This window comes from Megalopta genalis, chromosome 3 (assembly GCF_051020955.1).
Source record: "Megalopta genalis isolate 19385.01 chromosome 3, iyMegGena1_principal, whole genome shotgun sequence".
NCBI classification, from domain to species: domain Eukaryota; kingdom Metazoa; phylum Arthropoda; class Insecta; order Hymenoptera; family Halictidae; genus Megalopta; species Megalopta genalis.
In genome coordinates, this window is record NC_135015.1 from 29,925,791 (window position 1) to 29,943,709 (window position 17,919).

General features: G+C 37.3%; 2 protein-coding genes across 6 annotated transcripts in view; one reads left to right on the top strand and one right to left on the bottom strand.

The window, feature by feature from the left end:
- The window catches only part of CDase (neutral ceramidase), a 95,424-nt gene that overhangs the window by 31,009 nt on the left and 46,496 nt on the right, over positions 1 to 17,919 (top strand). The gene's annotated exons all lie outside the window — the stretch shown is intronic.
- CPR6 (cuticular protein 6) lies at positions 1,617 to 16,500 on the bottom strand. The gene is made up of 3 exons (XM_033466377.2): positions 16,348 to 16,500; positions 7,312 to 7,578; positions 1,617 to 2,932 (listed from the first exon to the last, which is right to left on the bottom strand). The coding sequence occupies exons 1-3, from the start codon at positions 16,354 to 16,356 to the stop codon at positions 2,648 to 2,650; spliced, it is 561 nt and encodes a 186-aa protein (XP_033322268.1). The 5' UTR covers positions 16,357 to 16,500; the 3' UTR covers positions 1,617 to 2,647.

Here is a 17,919-nt window from a genome sequence, read left to right on the forward strand (position 1 = left end):
TTTTGTTTTTCCGTCGATTGCCAACCGCGCCGATTAACGCGCCGCTAAACGATTCCGACGATCAGCTCGCCGCGTTTCTTTCTCGACCGTTTAAGGTAGTAACATGCTAATGTCGCGTCACGCGAAATCATGCGAAATCATATATGTCGAATCGCAGGAATGAGATATCCGTCCACGCGTGACAGTATACATAGATAGAAACGTGTACCGATGTCACGTGCGCGTAAAATCACGCGCAGTCATATGACATTCGAGGAGAGCGAGTCTACGCACAATTTCCATGGTTTCAAATCCATGAGGAACAGATTTGGATCATGTCACGCTCGCTGTTCATATATGTATTGTCACGCGTGGACGGATTTCGTGTTATTTCAGTAAATGTATTTCCACGTGACATTATGCAGTGTGTCCCAGCGTCGATGGGGCAATCGGGAAGAGGGTGATTCTATATAAAAAGGCGAATTGAAAATAAAGAATAAAATTTTTTCAGTCGAGGCTTTGTTGTCGCGAAAATTGCAGCATTTTAAACCATTTTTTGCGTTAATGAAGTAAGTTAGTAAGCAACTAAATTATATGTGTGTATTATTTTCATTTAAATCCATTCTCAACTCATAGACAGAAATGAGTAACACAGCTAATATAATACTAATTATATTAGGAAATATAATACCAATTATATTAGTAAATATAATACCAATTATATTAGTAAATATAATACTATTTATATTAGTAAATATAATACTAATTATATTAGCAAATATAATACTAATTATATTAGTAAATATAATACCAATTATATTAGTACTATTAATAAGTGACATACGACTTGTATCGAGATTCATCCATCTGAACCATAGTTATAGTCATCGCGTGACAAGAAGGCACTTTCCTGTTCACATTCCCCCTCTTACCAGCGACATCAGTGGGGCAGCTAGTAAGAGGGGGAATTCAAAGACAAAGGTGTCTTCCTGTCGCGCGAGGACTGTACTTGTAAGCGTACTCGCTGAATATTCAAACTGGATTCAAACAAGGATTGCATCCTTGCGATTCATTTTTATCGTTACGAATTGTCAACAACTATAAAAACGAGCTGCAAGGCTCGAATAATCGTGCCTCCTCTTCCCAAATTGTCCATTTTTGTGCACAATCCGAGCGTCAATTAGGGAGACATTACTAAAAAAATCGTTGCAGCTTCGCAGCACCATGGTGCCATGCGATTTCACGTTATTATTAATATGTTCTTTGTTTTCTAATGATGTCACGTGCTATCACATGATTTCACGTTACGTGACGTTAGTATGTTTCTACCTTACGTGAACGACCTGACGTGATACTGATCTGTTTCCAACAGACTTGAGATTGTAGAAATAAGCAGGCTTATCCTCGCGTCGAGTGTCACGTGACGTGACATTAGTACGATTTCACCTTTCTTGGCACCTTGGACGAAAATGCTTGGGTGCACAGGGTGGCTGAACGCTGAATTAAGCACTATAGATTGTCCCAAAAGCTGCGGAAAGTACGTTCTTTAAATCAACAGTCCATCATTCTCGTTTCTACGAATTCAACGAATCATTCAAGACGTTCTCTTGAACTGAATCAATTAAAAAGTATAGAAATTCCCTTCTTCTTAAAATAATTTTAATAAATCGAAAACAGTACACTGATGTTCTTACAGTCTCTAGTTTACAGCACCTGTCTTGCCACAAATCCCGTCACGAATCTTGTCAGAAATGCATAAAATGTGCATCATAGTCATGGAACAAACGACAAACGTTCACCGAATCCGCATCCATACGCTGCTATACACGGAGATGACAGTATAATTCTTGTTCAGAATCGCCGATCTCCACGATAGAAATTGTGCTATCACAAACGCGAACGTGTCCTAACGCGAATCCAAAACAATATGTCGAACAAGCGAATGGTGCTTTCGAACGAGTAGAAGCCTGAAAAGCACGGCAACATTTTCAGAATAGTGACAACGTTGTTCACCACGCATGCTGCTTGTCGGTCGGTGTGCCCCGTAAAAGATCGATCTTGCGACGATCAGATTTCGATCGGCGTCTCTACGCGTCGCCATTGAACGCGAGCACAACGAAACGAACTTCCGGGACAACCGAACGCACCGAATCACAATGTATAAATTAATCGCGTTGTCAGAAAATTGCAGGAGAGTCACGCACCGATCGTTCGACGCTAGAACCGTCTGCGATAATTGCTGGTTCCGTTTATCTCTATCGAACTACGAAGACACCGAAGTCGCGGGAAGTCCGACCAAACGCAGCGAATTACGCCGGCATGGTAATGCACTAAGACCAATCGCACCACCCGTTAGGTCAGACATATCTAGAGAGCTAGGAGAGAAGCGACGGAAACGGAAGCGGAGAATTTCACCGGGCGCTCTGTTATTGATAAATTGAACACAGGGACGTTGCGGCGTCGATCGGTTCTTAAGATAGTCATTTCGGGACTCTAAAGCATCACTCGAGGATCAGCCGGGATGGCCGATGTCCGGCCTCGCGATATCCAGCGCCGATCTTCCCTTCTCTCGATCCCGGAAAGTGTCCCGGAGCCTCGGTGACCCCGCCTATTTTTCGTTTTTTATTCGGTTTCGTTGGTGGGAGGATCGTTGGTTTCGATCGCGGATTTAATAGTGCTTGTCGTAGTCGTCGTAGCTGTTGAAGTACGCCGGCGAGACGTACTTCGCGACGGGGATCGGCTTCGGATGGATCGCCGGCCCCACCTTCTTCACCACCGCGTTGAACCCGTTGTGATCGTCGGCCGTGTACTCCACGATCCTGACGCTGCCGTCGGGCTCGTTGACGCTGTAAGATCCGTGGACGACGTCGCCGTCGCGGACTTCGTGCTGGGTTTTCACGTCGCCGGTGTGAGGGTCGTGGACGCCGTAGTTGAACGTGTACTTCGGGTGTGCCTAGAAAATGGGGAAATTTTTTATAGAAATTTGCTCGTTTGCCCATGATCGAATATGCACCGAACGGGTGAATATCGTATACGGTGCGATCACCCGAACATACCGATGGGAATCAAATTTTACACGAGCGTAATGCACATTCGACGAAGGTTTTAATAAACGTGGATTTCTATTCGATTCATCGTTACGCGTAATTCGCGCGCCACCGTAAAATATCAAACGTTCGCCGTCTCTGTCAGAATGTTACGAGCGTTCGAACGTTGCCTTCGACGTCGAGCGAATCCGACGAGAACGGTTTCCGCATCGAATTTTTTCTTCGAGGAAAAGACTCGATTAGATTCTACTTTTTCCGATTTAATTCGTTTCGAACAGCCGCGTTCTGCCCCCGCGTAAAAAATCCTTCGAGCGGAGTCCATTTCACGCGGAACGTTGTTGTTGCGACGGCAACACCGAAGGTCGAACGTCCCTGGCCATCCCTTGAGCAATTAACCCTAGAAAGATAACCATATGACAACGTACGTAAAAGATAACCATACGCTTCAGAGGCGCATGCTTTTCTAAGGCGTCAATTTTATACTAACAATGGATATTTATTTAAGTTAATCTAGTCATTTTAAAGGTTTGGCATTATTGTAAAAATAAAATGCATTTATATTATATTTTTTTATATTTTAAGTAATTTTAAACTTAAATCACTAGACCTCTATGAAAAATTAACAAAAATCAACAGTCTTCGCAGGCGCCTCTGCGACGTAGGTTATCTTTCTCGGGTTAAGCAGTATACCTGCGACAGAAAAGATGCATCCGAACGAAAGTACTCTTCGACCCGACGAACGGACAACACGCGCGACGACTCATAAATTCCATATTTGACAAACGAAAAAATTACAAAGCCGAACTTTCGAACAGTTTCCCACTCCTCGTTTCAAGTTCCTTCCGACACACCCATCTCCAATCAAAAACGCTTCATTTCCTCCACCAAAACCCACCATCCACCAATCAGCAGAAAACCGAGGTGACGAGAGGGAAGGCACCTAGAACGTAGGTAGAACTCGTAGAACTCCTAGAACGTATAGAACTCTGAGAACGCAGATAGAACGCGCATCGAAACCACAAATAACGCATCGCTAACACCATAGCTGTACAGACTGTAATATTATTAAAGTGTACATAGAAACAACCAGCGACTTCGTTTCAACTTAATTCCACTTGAAACAACGCGTATGTACAGTGCGTATGAAATGTCGGATATTTAAGCGAATCTACAGGGTGTCGCAGGTTTTAATGTTCAAACTTTGTCAGTGTATTCTATGGCACGAAGTAAGAAAAAAATGTTATGTAAACATAGGTCATATAGAGCTTTATGAAGAAGTTATAACAAAAATTCAGAATAGGAATAGTAATCAATTTGCTGTTACTGCGAGCATTGGCTTGAATAGATCAGCACATGCCGTGCGATCATTCTTATTCGAATGAATTCTTATTCGAATGAATTCTTATTCGAACGAATTCTTATTCGAACGAATTCTTATTCGAACGAATTCTTATTCGAATGAATTCTTATACGAATGAATCTGTATTCGAATGAATTCTTATTCGAATAAATTCTTATTCGAACGAATTCTTATTCGAATGATTTCGTGTACGAATAAATTTGTATTCGAATGAATTCTTATTCGATTGAATATCAGTTCGACGTTGTCGAACAAAATGTGACTCGTTACTCTTTATATCTTTTATCCGTCATCCGAACGAAATTTCGTCCAACTCTGTTTCACAGGAATGGGATTTAATCGAGAGATCATAGAGAACAATGAATCATTAATTCGCCTGTAAACACAGACGACCGAAAGAGAACTGTTCTACAAATTAATATTCTGCGCACGATATGCTAAGCATAATAGGAGCTCAAGTGCAGAAAACGCAATCTCGTCAGCTCGCTTGTTCGCGAATTACCCTCGAAAATTGTTGATTTGCATAAACATCGGCAATCCGTCGCGGAACGAACGTGACCGGGTCTGTTAGGCGCCGAATTAAATATAAATCGATCAGTCTCGTTGAATTAGCGCGAATTACGGACGCGATTGTCTCTCTGGCAATCGTGACTAGGAAAAACGAAGCGTATAATTTGCATCGGAGATCGCGTTTTACACGAAGTTGTCGCCTGCGAGTTCGCCTTTCATCCGGCTCGCGTGTATGTTAATTGAAATTCTTGACTGTGTAAAGTGGTGGCCCGCATCAGAACTCCTTCCGCGGCGTATCTCATTGTCGCGGCCGTTTCCGCGGCGCTTTCTCGCGGCGCGGCGCGACGCGACGTCTGCTAGTCTGCATCTAGACGGATATCTGTTACGCGGATGCACGGTTACGAAATATCTATGGGAACTAAACTAGCTCGCTTAATCTAATGGAACACGCTTATCTGATCCACTTTTAGCCTACGAGCACGTGATGTTGTATGCATTTGTAATGTAATCATGCTTTTGTAATCTTTCAAAGGTTTTGTTGAACGGACTGCCTGAACATTTTTAGGACATACAGCGTAGATTTTAGACAATGGTTTATGAAACTGTGCACAGCATGTCTCCGAGTGCTTATAACCTGTTAACCGGATAATTAACTTTTGTTCTTCCCGTTTCACAATGGGGACTTTTTCTTCTCCTCGCAGCGAGAAGTGTCACGGTTAAAGCGGCAACGACGAATCGTTTCTCACTCGTTCATTATTTATTCTCACGGAATATTTGGAGAATATGTAACCGAAATATTTTCGACGTACACAGAATTAATTGAACAGATTGAAACGATTATTTCGCGGCATGGAATTTCTTGAACTAAGAGAAATATGGACTAAGCAAAGTTACAGCCGGGACACCGAAATCTTGATTAATTTCCTGAAACCTTTTGAATAACACAATTCACACCTTACGGCTTGCTCTTGGAGAAATAGATGGTGCATATACATTATGAAACAAGAAGTTCGTAAATGCTTTGTTAAGAATTAATGACAGAAATACGAAATATGATTTAAACGCTGTTAAATATATCTACGGTCAGTGAAAAAAGTTTCTGTACACCTTTCAAAACTGGTCCAGATATCTTGAATGTTTTGTTTAAAAAGCTAAAATGTTTTTTCTTAATTTTAAGTTACTAAAGATAAAGAAGTCAAGTCAAAAGGCGAAAGATTGAAAAGTCAAAAAACGAGAGTTTTTTTATTTCCTGTTATCGTTCCAAGTAATAGCAAAATTTAAAAATAGCATTTTAGACATTGTTTAATATTCTAGTCCTTCTATCATCTAAAAAAAAATTCAAGTCATTTAGTGCAGTTTTAAAGAAGTTCTTGCGTTTCAAAAGGTGTACGGAGACTTTCTCGAGTGACTGTATATCTCCATTTTGAAGCGACGCCTCGACGGGACCTCGAAGGCGTAGCTCTCGCGATTTGTATATTGCATGCCGGTTAATTCCGAGCCCCGAGTCTAGGTAAAAAGGAAGACACGCTAGATTTGCTGAAATCTATTCCTCCAATTCATCCTACATTTTTCCAAGCATTGACATGCACTACTGATATAAAAATTTTAATAAAGGAGATACTTAATATAATAATATACGCTGCATATTGGAAAGCGTGGACTGTTTCTTTTATTATACTACTTTCAAAACGAGTTAAGATTACGTTTCTACATTAATCTCCATATAAGTCACCTTTTTAACAAGAAAGAGATATTACAATTCCGCGCAACCACGGCACTTGATTATTCGTAGCGATATCGTCTGTCGACTGTCAAAAGAAACGTAATTTCTCCTTTAAATTATGTTATCATAATTACTATTCTTTCACTTTATTTTCTTATAACAAGCCTACATTTTCTCTTTTCAATTTTTCATGAAAGCGTTATATAAATGTCCAATTTTCATAATACATACTTAGAAACAGTGTTCATGTTACTTGTCCACTAAGAGGCTCATTTGTTATAAATGCATAAAATCAGCATTTTAATCGGACTACATTAAATCGATGCTAACAACGCCAGTTTTTATAGCAAAACGAGTTTTATACTATTACATCACATTTTGATAACATCAAATTCCAGAATTCAGTTTTGCATCTAATTTTTCTATGTAATTTTTGTATCTAGCTTTTGCATATAATTTTTGTATCTAGCTTTTGCATAGAATTTTTGTATCTAGCTTTTGTATAGAATTTTTGTCTGTAACTTTTGCATCTAGCTTTTGCATCTAATTTTTGTATGTAACTTTTGCATCTAGCATTTGCATATAATTTTCCCGCGGACCTAACAGTGTGTAGTTGCAGTTGAATGCGCGAGTGCATGACACTATTCCCGAAGAGGTTTAGAAGGCGATGATTAATGTTGTCGGATACTCACGTAGTAATCGTGCTCATGATCGGCGTGGTGCTCATAAGCGTGAGCGGCGTGATCGAGCGATGCGGTGACGTGCACGGGTGCAGCGGAAACCGCGTGCACCGGGACCGCCACTGTCGGCAGAACTGCATGTCCTTCGTAGTCGGCGGATCCTGCTGCGTATCCTTCGAGAGCCTCGTAATCGGCGTATGAGATCCCGTGGCCTCCGTTGTAACCGCTCAAAACCACGCCGTTGCTGTACGCAAACGTTGCACACACGAAGCACAGTACCTGGAATTTTCATTGCTAATTAATGCACGGGATTAATCTTCTCTTGAAGCTGGGAACAGCGTGGATCAACACAGTTTCAAGTTCTTAATCTTTCTACTCGTCTACGATACAATTGCAGTCATGTCATTCTACACCTCGATTAGATTGTTCCCCATTCATATTCTCGCACTTTTGATAAGTGCATCAAAATGCAACACAAAAAATATATATATATATTTATTTATATATAATAATAAATAAATACATAAATAAATATATATATATAAACATCGGCAATCCGTCGCGGAACGAACGTGACCGGGTATATATATATTTACCGACAAAATTTAAAAAACATGTTACACAGATGTATATTTTTGGGTGTAGAGAATCTTCTCAACATGGGACAAAAATTCGTATCGTGTCAACAAAAATATCAATTTTATCTATTTTATCATTTTTACATTTTTCATTTCATTCTCTCATTTTCACATTTTTTATTTTATTCTCTCACTTTTACATTTTTTATTTTATTCTCTCAGTTTTACATTTTTTATTTTATTCCCTCATGTTTACATCTTTTATTTTATTCCCTCATGTTTACATTTTTTATTTTATTCCCTCATTTTTACATTTTTTTATTCTCTTATTTTTACATTTTTTATTTTATTCCCTCATTTTTACATTTTTTATTATATTCCCTCATTTTTACATGTTTTATTTTATTCTCTCATTTCTACATTTTTAAAAATTTGTCTAATTTCTGTTTATTTGTATTATCTTTTGTATCTGTTTGCAATGTATGCAATGCGCTATATTCTTCACTATCGTATGTACTTTTCATTGAATAACATCAAATTGTATTGAAACGTTAACGATATGTAGAATTACTTAATTTCGCGCAGCATAAATCGTGCAATTGCATAAATATTTCTGCAATGTCATAGTTAAGAATATTTGTTGCTTTAGTGCTTCTTTAACATTCGAACGTAGGAGTTTGAGTCCATTTGGACACCGAGTATAAATACTGTTATTCGATTAGGGTTGATGTCCCAGTTTTTACGTTGCTGTCCCAATTTCCGTGGGCCTAGATTAAAAATATATAAAAAGAAGAGATTTATATATCAATTGATATCTCTCCCTGAATCTTACATGTTGATGGTTAAACATAATAAACGAATATAGATCGTAAATTTACGTATAAAACTTTGCTTCTACACGTTTTTAATCCGGGGACACGGAAATTGGGACAGGCACGGAAACTGGGACATCTATCCTAGTTTGTGACAATTAATTTAAATTTTTACGTGTTTTATTACGGTCTTCGGATAAACTAACGGATCGTAACATTTAATAAGAAATGCATTAGATTCATCAAAAAAACTTTTTATCCGAATCTATTATTACGTCTATTATTTATCGCTATTCACTTCTTTCCAATTCAAATGAAATTCCGTTCCTTCGTTAGCAATATTTAAGTCTTGAAGCAAACGTAGAGAAGCGCTAACGTGAGTACAAATCGTCGTCCCACTTCTATGAAGCTATTAAGAGCAAGGAAGTTCTAAAGGCTTCATTGTCTCGGTTTAGCAACTGTGTCAGCTGTTCCACTGGAAAGGATTTTCTTTTGTCCGAAGCACGAGCGAGAAGGGGACAATTTGAAGTTTCCCAGATCAGTTTTTCCATCGAATCACGGCATTTTTTTTTCTTGAGATCGTCATCCACGTCTGGCCGGTATATCACGTGCATGAAAGTGCTATAAAGCTAAGGGGATTATGGCAAACATTACGCTGGCTGGTACAAGAAATATAAACGCAAACTTCAGTAATGTCGGTGCTTCTCGGTTTATGAGTGAAATGATGCGCTAAATGCATTAAGGGAAGTTCCTCGTGGAAAATGTGGAAACTATTAAGACAAACGATCGCAGTGACATTACGTGCCGTAAATACACATTGCATCGATCGAAAGACTGAAGTACTGCTAGGACAGATGACCCAATTTCCGTGTCTCTAAGCCAATTGTTGCTTTGCCGAAGCTGTCGTTAAATACACTGATTTTTATGTGATGCACTAAAACTGTATTTCGATTTTTCAGACATTTCTGCCTTTAGAAATATTCGTTCGTGCGACAGAAATTAGTAATTGAATAATGTTTTTAATCGAATAAAAAGAAGGAGTTGTTCACTATAATTCTGTGCTCTTTCTGAGAGGTTCTGCACATAATTCCGAGCCCCGTGTTTCTGTATCTAGCCCATATATCCGTGCTCAACCATATTTCTGTGTCTGTCTATATTTCCGTGCCCCCTATTTCTATCTTATAAGTATCTCCTCCAATTACTGTGCTTCCGTTAATAACGTTTCCGATCTCTGTTCTTCGTTTCTCGTAATATTGTTTTCTCAAAGTGAGGTTAGGTTTGATTACGCGATCTATTGCAAGAGTTCTAAAATCTGCCGGCTTTATTTTAAAAATATAAAATTGTGCATGATTCGTGTTTTTTTTAAAATCATTTTTAGTACTAAAGAAACCCTCGTACTATAAAATATACGTTTTGAACGACATAAATCATATTGATAATTAATTATTATAATTAATATTTAGGAAGCATTCCTTCCGATTTTCGACAAGACATATTATTTGAACTTGTCAAAAAATACTGTAGCAACAATTGAAATATATTTAATACATTTTAACGTATAAACAATGTAACACTTCTCTCTAAAGAAATTCTTAATGAAAAAATATATCAGCCGTTCGAAAAGTTGTTTCGTTTTTTCAGGAGAAGATGAAAGACGATTTTTATATGTTCAAAAATGAACATTCTTGACATTTTTCTGGTAGCTTTGAAATCTTATGCTCGTCGAATTTCTGTATTATATTGACAGAATACTGAATCAAGTGCAGTTTTAACAGTGTTAGAAAAGGGAATATTTTGAGGAACGAAAGAATTATTCGAACGACCTGATAAATCATCAATTTATGTATAAAACGTTTCTTTTTCTGTACATTTGAAGTTCGGAAGCGCAGAAATTGGGACAGGCGCAGAAATTAGGACATCTGCATTAGTAGACTAGGTATACTTTTAAGCGTAGACATTGCAGGCCATTGTGCCTCTAACTCATTATGCATTTCCATCTGCGAGAGAGCTGCGTGAATCTGCTTTTTCTCATCGCGAAAACGGCAACACTATTAACTTATCTTTATAGCATCTTAATTGAAGAGTAACCTGGATGCTGTTTATCTAGATCCTTTCATACGAATTCAGGCGCATCCCGAACTCTGATTCAGATGTGACTTCATTCGGTTCTAGACCGTGAGAACTGATATACCATTTAGGCGTCGTGCCAGCCAGATCTTTTCTACACGCGATTCCAGTTTAAATAGATATTATTCTTCAGACTTCATCCTTGCAAAGTCACATGTCTAAATTTGATTCTCTTGGGTCGTTTGCGAAGTTGCTCCGTTCTTTCGCGAGAAAATCAAAGACGATCTTTTAAATGCTTAAAAAAGAAGAATGCTTCTTGGCATTTCTCTCTGATGACTTTGAAATCTTTTACTCGTAGAATTGCTGTATTATTCCGACAGAATACTGAATCAAGTGCATTTTTAACAGTTTCGGAAAAGGGAATATTTTGACAAACGAAACAATTACTCGAACGACCCAATAATTCATCAAATCGATCTTAATTCATCAAAATTCGTTTTCAATCTTCGCATAATTTGGCATCGAGTCAACGAAAGCTATTCCGAATCCTCATTTAAAATCCTCAAGTTTTAAAGCTTATTTCAAAACTATTTCTATCGAAATTGTCGAAAGACACCTTTTAATCATTTCTATTTAACACTGCTAATAATTTCTATCTAACACTGTTTTTACTAAAGAGGATATAGGACATCTTTTAATCATTTTTAGTACAAATTATTTCCTATGGTCCATGCTTTTTATGTAATCACTTCTCGACTTTTGTTAAAGACACCTTCCAATAATTTCTATTTGACATTATTAATAATTTACATTTAACGCTAGTTTTACCGAAGACGTTATTGGACATCTTTTAATAATTTTTAATACACATTGTTCCCTATGTTTTATGTTTTCTATGTAATGATTTCTCGACTTTCATATAATCGTCAACAAATTAATTCGGTAAATTGTACAATACGAAATACCGGTAAAAATAACTATTTCAAAATGTAACTAACTATAATTTCAACAATAGTTTATTCGCCAAATACTGTATTACATGAGAAGAGAAAACAAATATTTATATAGTCTATTTACTATTTCAAAAATCTATTTTTTCCCAGCTCTGTACATATGTTATTTACATGGTTATCTTTAAATAAAAATATCTCGGAAACGAATAAAAATTCTATTACTGTTTTTTAATATTACGCGAGTACGCAATATTAAAAAATCGTTGTGTGTATCCACGAAATATTAAAAAAAAACAGTAATAGAGTTTTTCAAAATGGGCCTTCGTTTTCGAGATATTTTGATTTAAAGATTGTACATAACCATATAAATAACATATGATGTACAGGGCTAGGAAAAAATAGATTTTTGAAATAGTAAATATATTATAAACATTTTTGTCTTTTTTATCATGTAATACAGAACTCATCTAAGCTCTAACTTTAAACTCACTCTCGTTTCAAGAGCGATTTCCGCGATCGTAAGTTCTCCTTGTTAGCGTCAACTCGGAGGCTTTAATCCATAAATAAATTATTACTATTATTGCTATCATTATTCTTATTATTATTACTATAACCGATATGGAGGACGGCAAGATTTTTCGGCAACCTCGGGACGAGTTCGACGAACGGAAAGCGAGGAAAGTCGCTTCACGCGCCGAGAAAGTTTCTCGTGTTACCAGTGTGTCGTCTTCCAATAAAAGTGTCCCTTCTCACTTTCTCGACCTTGCCCCGTAAACTAATACGAATCCGCGGAAGTGGTCATAGCCCGCCATCAATTTACCGCGTTGCGTGGATGCCAGCGATAAACCGCGAACGAAACTTCCCCGAGTATCGTCTATGAGCGGAGCCTTATCTCCTATAGAATCTATCGTCTATCCGGCAAAACGAGTTTCCGGTGCGGTGGTTCTTGGCATCGCTGGGAACAGATCTTTCCCTGGGTCGTTGTTCCTTCGGTGTCTAATTAAACCAGCCTCTTTGTCTTCGGATGAAATTTTCTTTTCTTTTCTTTTTTTTTTTAGCAAACCGATTGTGAATTCTAAACGATTCGCGAGGAGCTGGAGGAAACCTTCTTTCAATATTTGTCGAGTCGGGTTCTAGAACCTCTTCGCAATCCTGGGGAGACGTGTTTTATCGATGTTCCATTGTCTAACGCGCGTCTATGTTATCGGAAACTGTAGGATCTTCTGCATTTGTCATTTTATTCGTGAAATCTGATACTTTCGAGCTGTCGTTCGTTTTTATCGAGTTATTGAACAATTTTTCCCGGGATTCTCTTGCCTCGTAAAAATGTGGGACATTAATTTGTATTGTTCTACTGTTGTTAAAATTACAATGGTTCATCAGAAAGTGTAGCCTTTTTTTATGTATTATTTATTTATTTTGTATGGATTATAACTGTCGTTAATTTTACAGAGCTTTGGATAAATTTTTACCGAGATTTCCGATCGTTTAAAATATTGTTGAATCTATAGATTTGTGATCTTAACTTTTTAATATTGTGCTGTCCTATCTAATTGACTTGATAAATTCGTTATATTCGCCGGACTGTTATTCACATTTTATAGCAATCGAACCTTTTCTTAATCAATTTATTTTTCTTTTGTAAAATTAGGATAGACAGTCAATACTATTTTATCTGTTTTTCCTTTCGTTTATTTTATCACTGAACATAATTTCACGATAAGCATAGAATTTACGTTTTAGTTAGTGTGTCCAATGAAATTGTCGAATTGGGAAAACGAGAAAACTTTCAAATACTACTATGTTATATTAATTTCACAATCAAGTTAAATGCAGCAGAAGATTTTTCTCCAAGCTACCAGACCTCGTGAATCACCATTCAAATGGGACATTTATCGACGCTCGTAAATGTCGAACAAACGTCGATATAACTCTGCGAAATTAATTTGGCTGGGTATTGAAACGTTTTAAAAGATCGTAGTATCAGTGATATCGAGGCGGGAAGTAGTGGAAAAGTAGAACAGAAACATAATTTGGGGATAATTTCTCTAAACAATAGTAACACTGTCCAACAAAAGTTAACTCTTTCATTTTGGCGACCAAAAACAAAGTAACCAACTTTTCTTGTTATTTTCTGACGGAAGAAAGTCAATTCCGTTGTCCGATAGAATTCAATTCTATTTTCATTCTTCAGTTTTCAAAATATATTAAACGATGTTAAACTTGTTGCATCAAAGAGGCATCTAGTTCTAAATAAATTCTTTAAAAATATTTACATGCTCCTAATATTATTAGAAAATATATCATCGTGTTCTGGAGAGCCTACAGAATCGTACCACATAAGGAATCATTTGAAGAACTATCAGAGATAAAGCAGAACAAATTCTGAATGTCGAAAATCGGATATTCCTTCCCTTTAAATTTCTCAGAAAATTATATTTTTAATTTGTGATCAGCGAACTAAAACTCAATCAATATGTTTCTGATTCTTTGCACTCGAGCGGTGACCCTGAGGCACCGCTAAAAATTGTTGGACCACGTTCCAAAATCATTTTTTCATCATACTTAAAAAAATTGTTAAAATTCTCATAAGATTCAATTTCATATTTATGAAATGCACAAAGTTGTATAAAGTAGAAATATTGCATGTTAGGAAGATTATTTTAAATTTCGAGATAATCTTTAAAGTAGTGAGGTGCAGCGAGACACGAAAGTATTCGAAGATTTTTTAAAACGAAATAACTTTTTTTAAAACTGAACTGAATGACTTGAATTCTTTTATAGATCATAGGAGAAACTGGTCTATTAGGCAATGACTAAAATGCTTTTCTTAATTTTGCTATTAATTGGAATGACACAAAGTAGTTGATGATTTTCAACTTTTTTTATCTGAACATGTAACGAAAATTTAAAAAATGTGTCAGTTGATCTCGGTAATTTGTATGCTCGTAGAAAGTTTAATCCAAATCGGTTGACGTTGTTGTGAATTACAAACAATTAAAGATCGCAAGATTCGCATTTTTGTCCCGATTTTTTACACATTCAACCAACAACTGTCGGAAATCTTCAGTTTTTGACATCTTTCAATTTTTGCAATTTGACCCTACGTTAATCGAATCCGACGAAATTTATCACATGCGTATAAGTTACCAAGATCTACAAAACGCTTTATACGCTCAGATAAAAAAGTTAAAAAACGAGAGTTTTATCTTTTTTTTTGTCATTCTAGCCAACTATAATTTATCTTAAAAAAAATGTAGATCGCTTGGCCCAATTATAAAACAGATATTCCATTTTAAAAGCCGTTCGAATACTTTCGTATCTCACTGTCCGTCAAATTAACACCTTACACAAGTGATAATTTACGGCAAAATGACTTAATATCATTAATGGTGACTTGAATTGAAATTGACCACGTATCAATAGTGGTGACTTGAAGTTAAATTGACTATATATCAATAATGGCAGAGCTGTGCTATTTCAATCATATAAATTAATTCAGTCAATTCAATTACTAATTATTTTAATCACGACTGCAATTGAAATACAAGGTAATTGAAATACAATGTATTTAAAAAGCAATATAATTGAAATACAATCTATTTAAAAAACAATATAATTTAGATAAGTGTAATTGAAATACAATGTATTTAAAATACAGTGTAATTGAAATACAGTTCTTCTAATTGCTACTAAAAACTTTCAAGCAGTAACGTACTTTTGTATGTCTTTTAATTAGTTGATTTTTCAATTATTATTTGCAAATGTAATATTCATTTAACTTGTAATTTGCAATTTGCTGTTTAAAAGAGTTTTACATAAGAATAGCAGCAATAATATCTTTCTCTTTGAAATCTTCTCTATTATTTTTCAATTCCTAATTTTCACACAATTACATCTCGCAACTCGTGATTAATGTAACCGAACTACTTTGGAACTATAATCCCTTGAGCAATTTAATCGTAATTCCGCACACAGCTCTGAATAGCGATGACTTAAATTCAAACAGATTCTATATGAAAAGTGGTGACACGACGTCGAGTTGACTCCGCATCGATTAACGACGATACGACGTCAAATTGACTCTGTATCCGCCGGTGGTGTCACTTCCGATATGGAATCAGCTTGACATTAAGTCACCATTATTGGACAGGAAGTCTATACACGACTACAAGTCACCATTATCGATATGCAGGCAATTTGACGTCAAGCCGCCATCATCGATACGAAGTCCAATCCGACGTGACACGTCACCGCTCGAACATCGAGACGCTTTCGAATGCAAAGGGTTCAAATAGATCTCGAGTGCAAGGCGGTCGGGAACAATGCTGTCCGTGAAAAAAAAGGACCGATCCTGTGCGCGTATTCAGCGTCCAAGATGGCCGATCCACCGAGACATAACCCGGAGGGTGAATTTATTCCGGAAGAGCGACCCAATTCGCTCCCCCCGGCGTGTCCGAGGGAAAAGTTCTCTCACAGAGAAGCCTCGAGGAATTACAATAGATAGGCCGAGGGCCGATTAGGGAAAGTTCTGAAAAATATCCGACGAATCTATCCGGCACAAGAAATACCCGACGGAAACTTGGGGACGCGAGCGCGCGCGCGCACACAAGCCGGCTGTCCCACCCCGCAGCGTACCTTCAGCATCGTTGCTCGAGAATTCGAGGGGTGTCCCGTTTCACTGGTATATGCGAAAACGCCGCGGTACACACTGATAGTCGTTATTCCGGGACGATCGCCTTATATCTATCTCCCACCCGGCGACTATTCCGTTCCGGGCAAAAGCCCTCGTCCTCCTACTGCGTTCTCCCGGCACTCCACCCCCACCTGCGGTTTCCTCGGCTCCTTTTTTCCGTTTTTTTCTTTCCTTTCCGACTGGAGAACACGGCCGCAGATTGTCCACGTGCCGCTCTTTTTCTCTTGCCTCGCCTCGCCTCGGACTGCGAAACGACCCGGCGAGCTTCGACATCCGCAACGACTTCCGGTTCGGACAGGAACTTTCGAGATTTCGGCGGATTATATCAGCCCGGAGAGCCGCTAATCTGTTAAACGGAGAATTAAATTTCGTTCAACTCGTTTTACAACGGGCACTTTCTTCTTCGCATCGAGAAGTTATGCTGTCACGCGCGACCGTTCGAGTGTCGGGCTAATTCTTTTTCTTTTCGCGTGCGCTAAATGTTGACGTAAATGTTAAAGATTTTGTATTCTTTCGAGTGAGAACAGAAGACAAGTTTTTCATTTAACGATAAAACGTTATTCTTATTATGTTTTTATGATTCTTTGCCGCAACGGCACCCTCGGCGATCAAACACACTCGACGAATAACGACGGCGTCGCGTCGGAATATCGACTCTCAGCATTGAAACGGTTACAGTAATGAAAAGTATCGTTTTTCACATGTTGATTATTTATTTATTTATTTTATTATTCATTTTGACAAAATATTTGATGACATCTTTAGAGAATATATGCATCAAATATTTCCAATATCCCTTGGTTGAATCGTTGTTTACACTAGATTTACGGAACCCGCCAAAATGACGGGTCAATAATTTTTTAATTTACGATTATTCATATCGTAAAGATACATTTATCAGTTATTTATTCAATTTATATGTTACTTATCGCAAATGTTACAATAACACTTGTTAAAAGTCAGAATAAATGTCTTATTGTTAGTTTTATAAATTGATATGAAACAGCTGATTTTTGTGCTCCGTAAATCTAGCGTTAAATATACATATGTACAGGGTGTCCCACAAAACAGTCGTCACGACCTTTTGAGCACTTCCGACAGTCTGATAAACGAATATTTCCAAGAAAATTTGCACAATTTTCGATCGTTTACAGATTGCAATATAATAAAAGTATAGAGGAAATGTTTTATTTGAAAAAATTAGGGTCACCTTCATTTTTTTAAATGATATGATATACTTTTTATTTCATATTATTTTAGCTGGTGTCATGACGAATTCAACGACCTGTTACACCATGATCTTCGGATGACCTTGAATTCGAAAAAAGAAATGAAATCAATATACTGACATGTTTTGTTGAAAATTGTTTCAGTTTTCACTGTACTCTTTGATTCGAAGCGTCGATCAGCTAAAATAGCATTACTTCATTTATCTTGTTATTTTTGACGTCAAGGTCATTCAAAGGTCATGGCACAACAGATCGTTGAATTTGTGTTGACACAAGCTACAATAA

Coding starts and splice junctions, on each gene's coding strand:
- CPR6 (XM_033466377.2), bottom strand. Junction 2,933..7,311: donor ATCATGAGCACGATTACTAC/GTGAGTATCCGA, acceptor CCCATTTTCTAG/GCACACCCGAAGTACACGTT.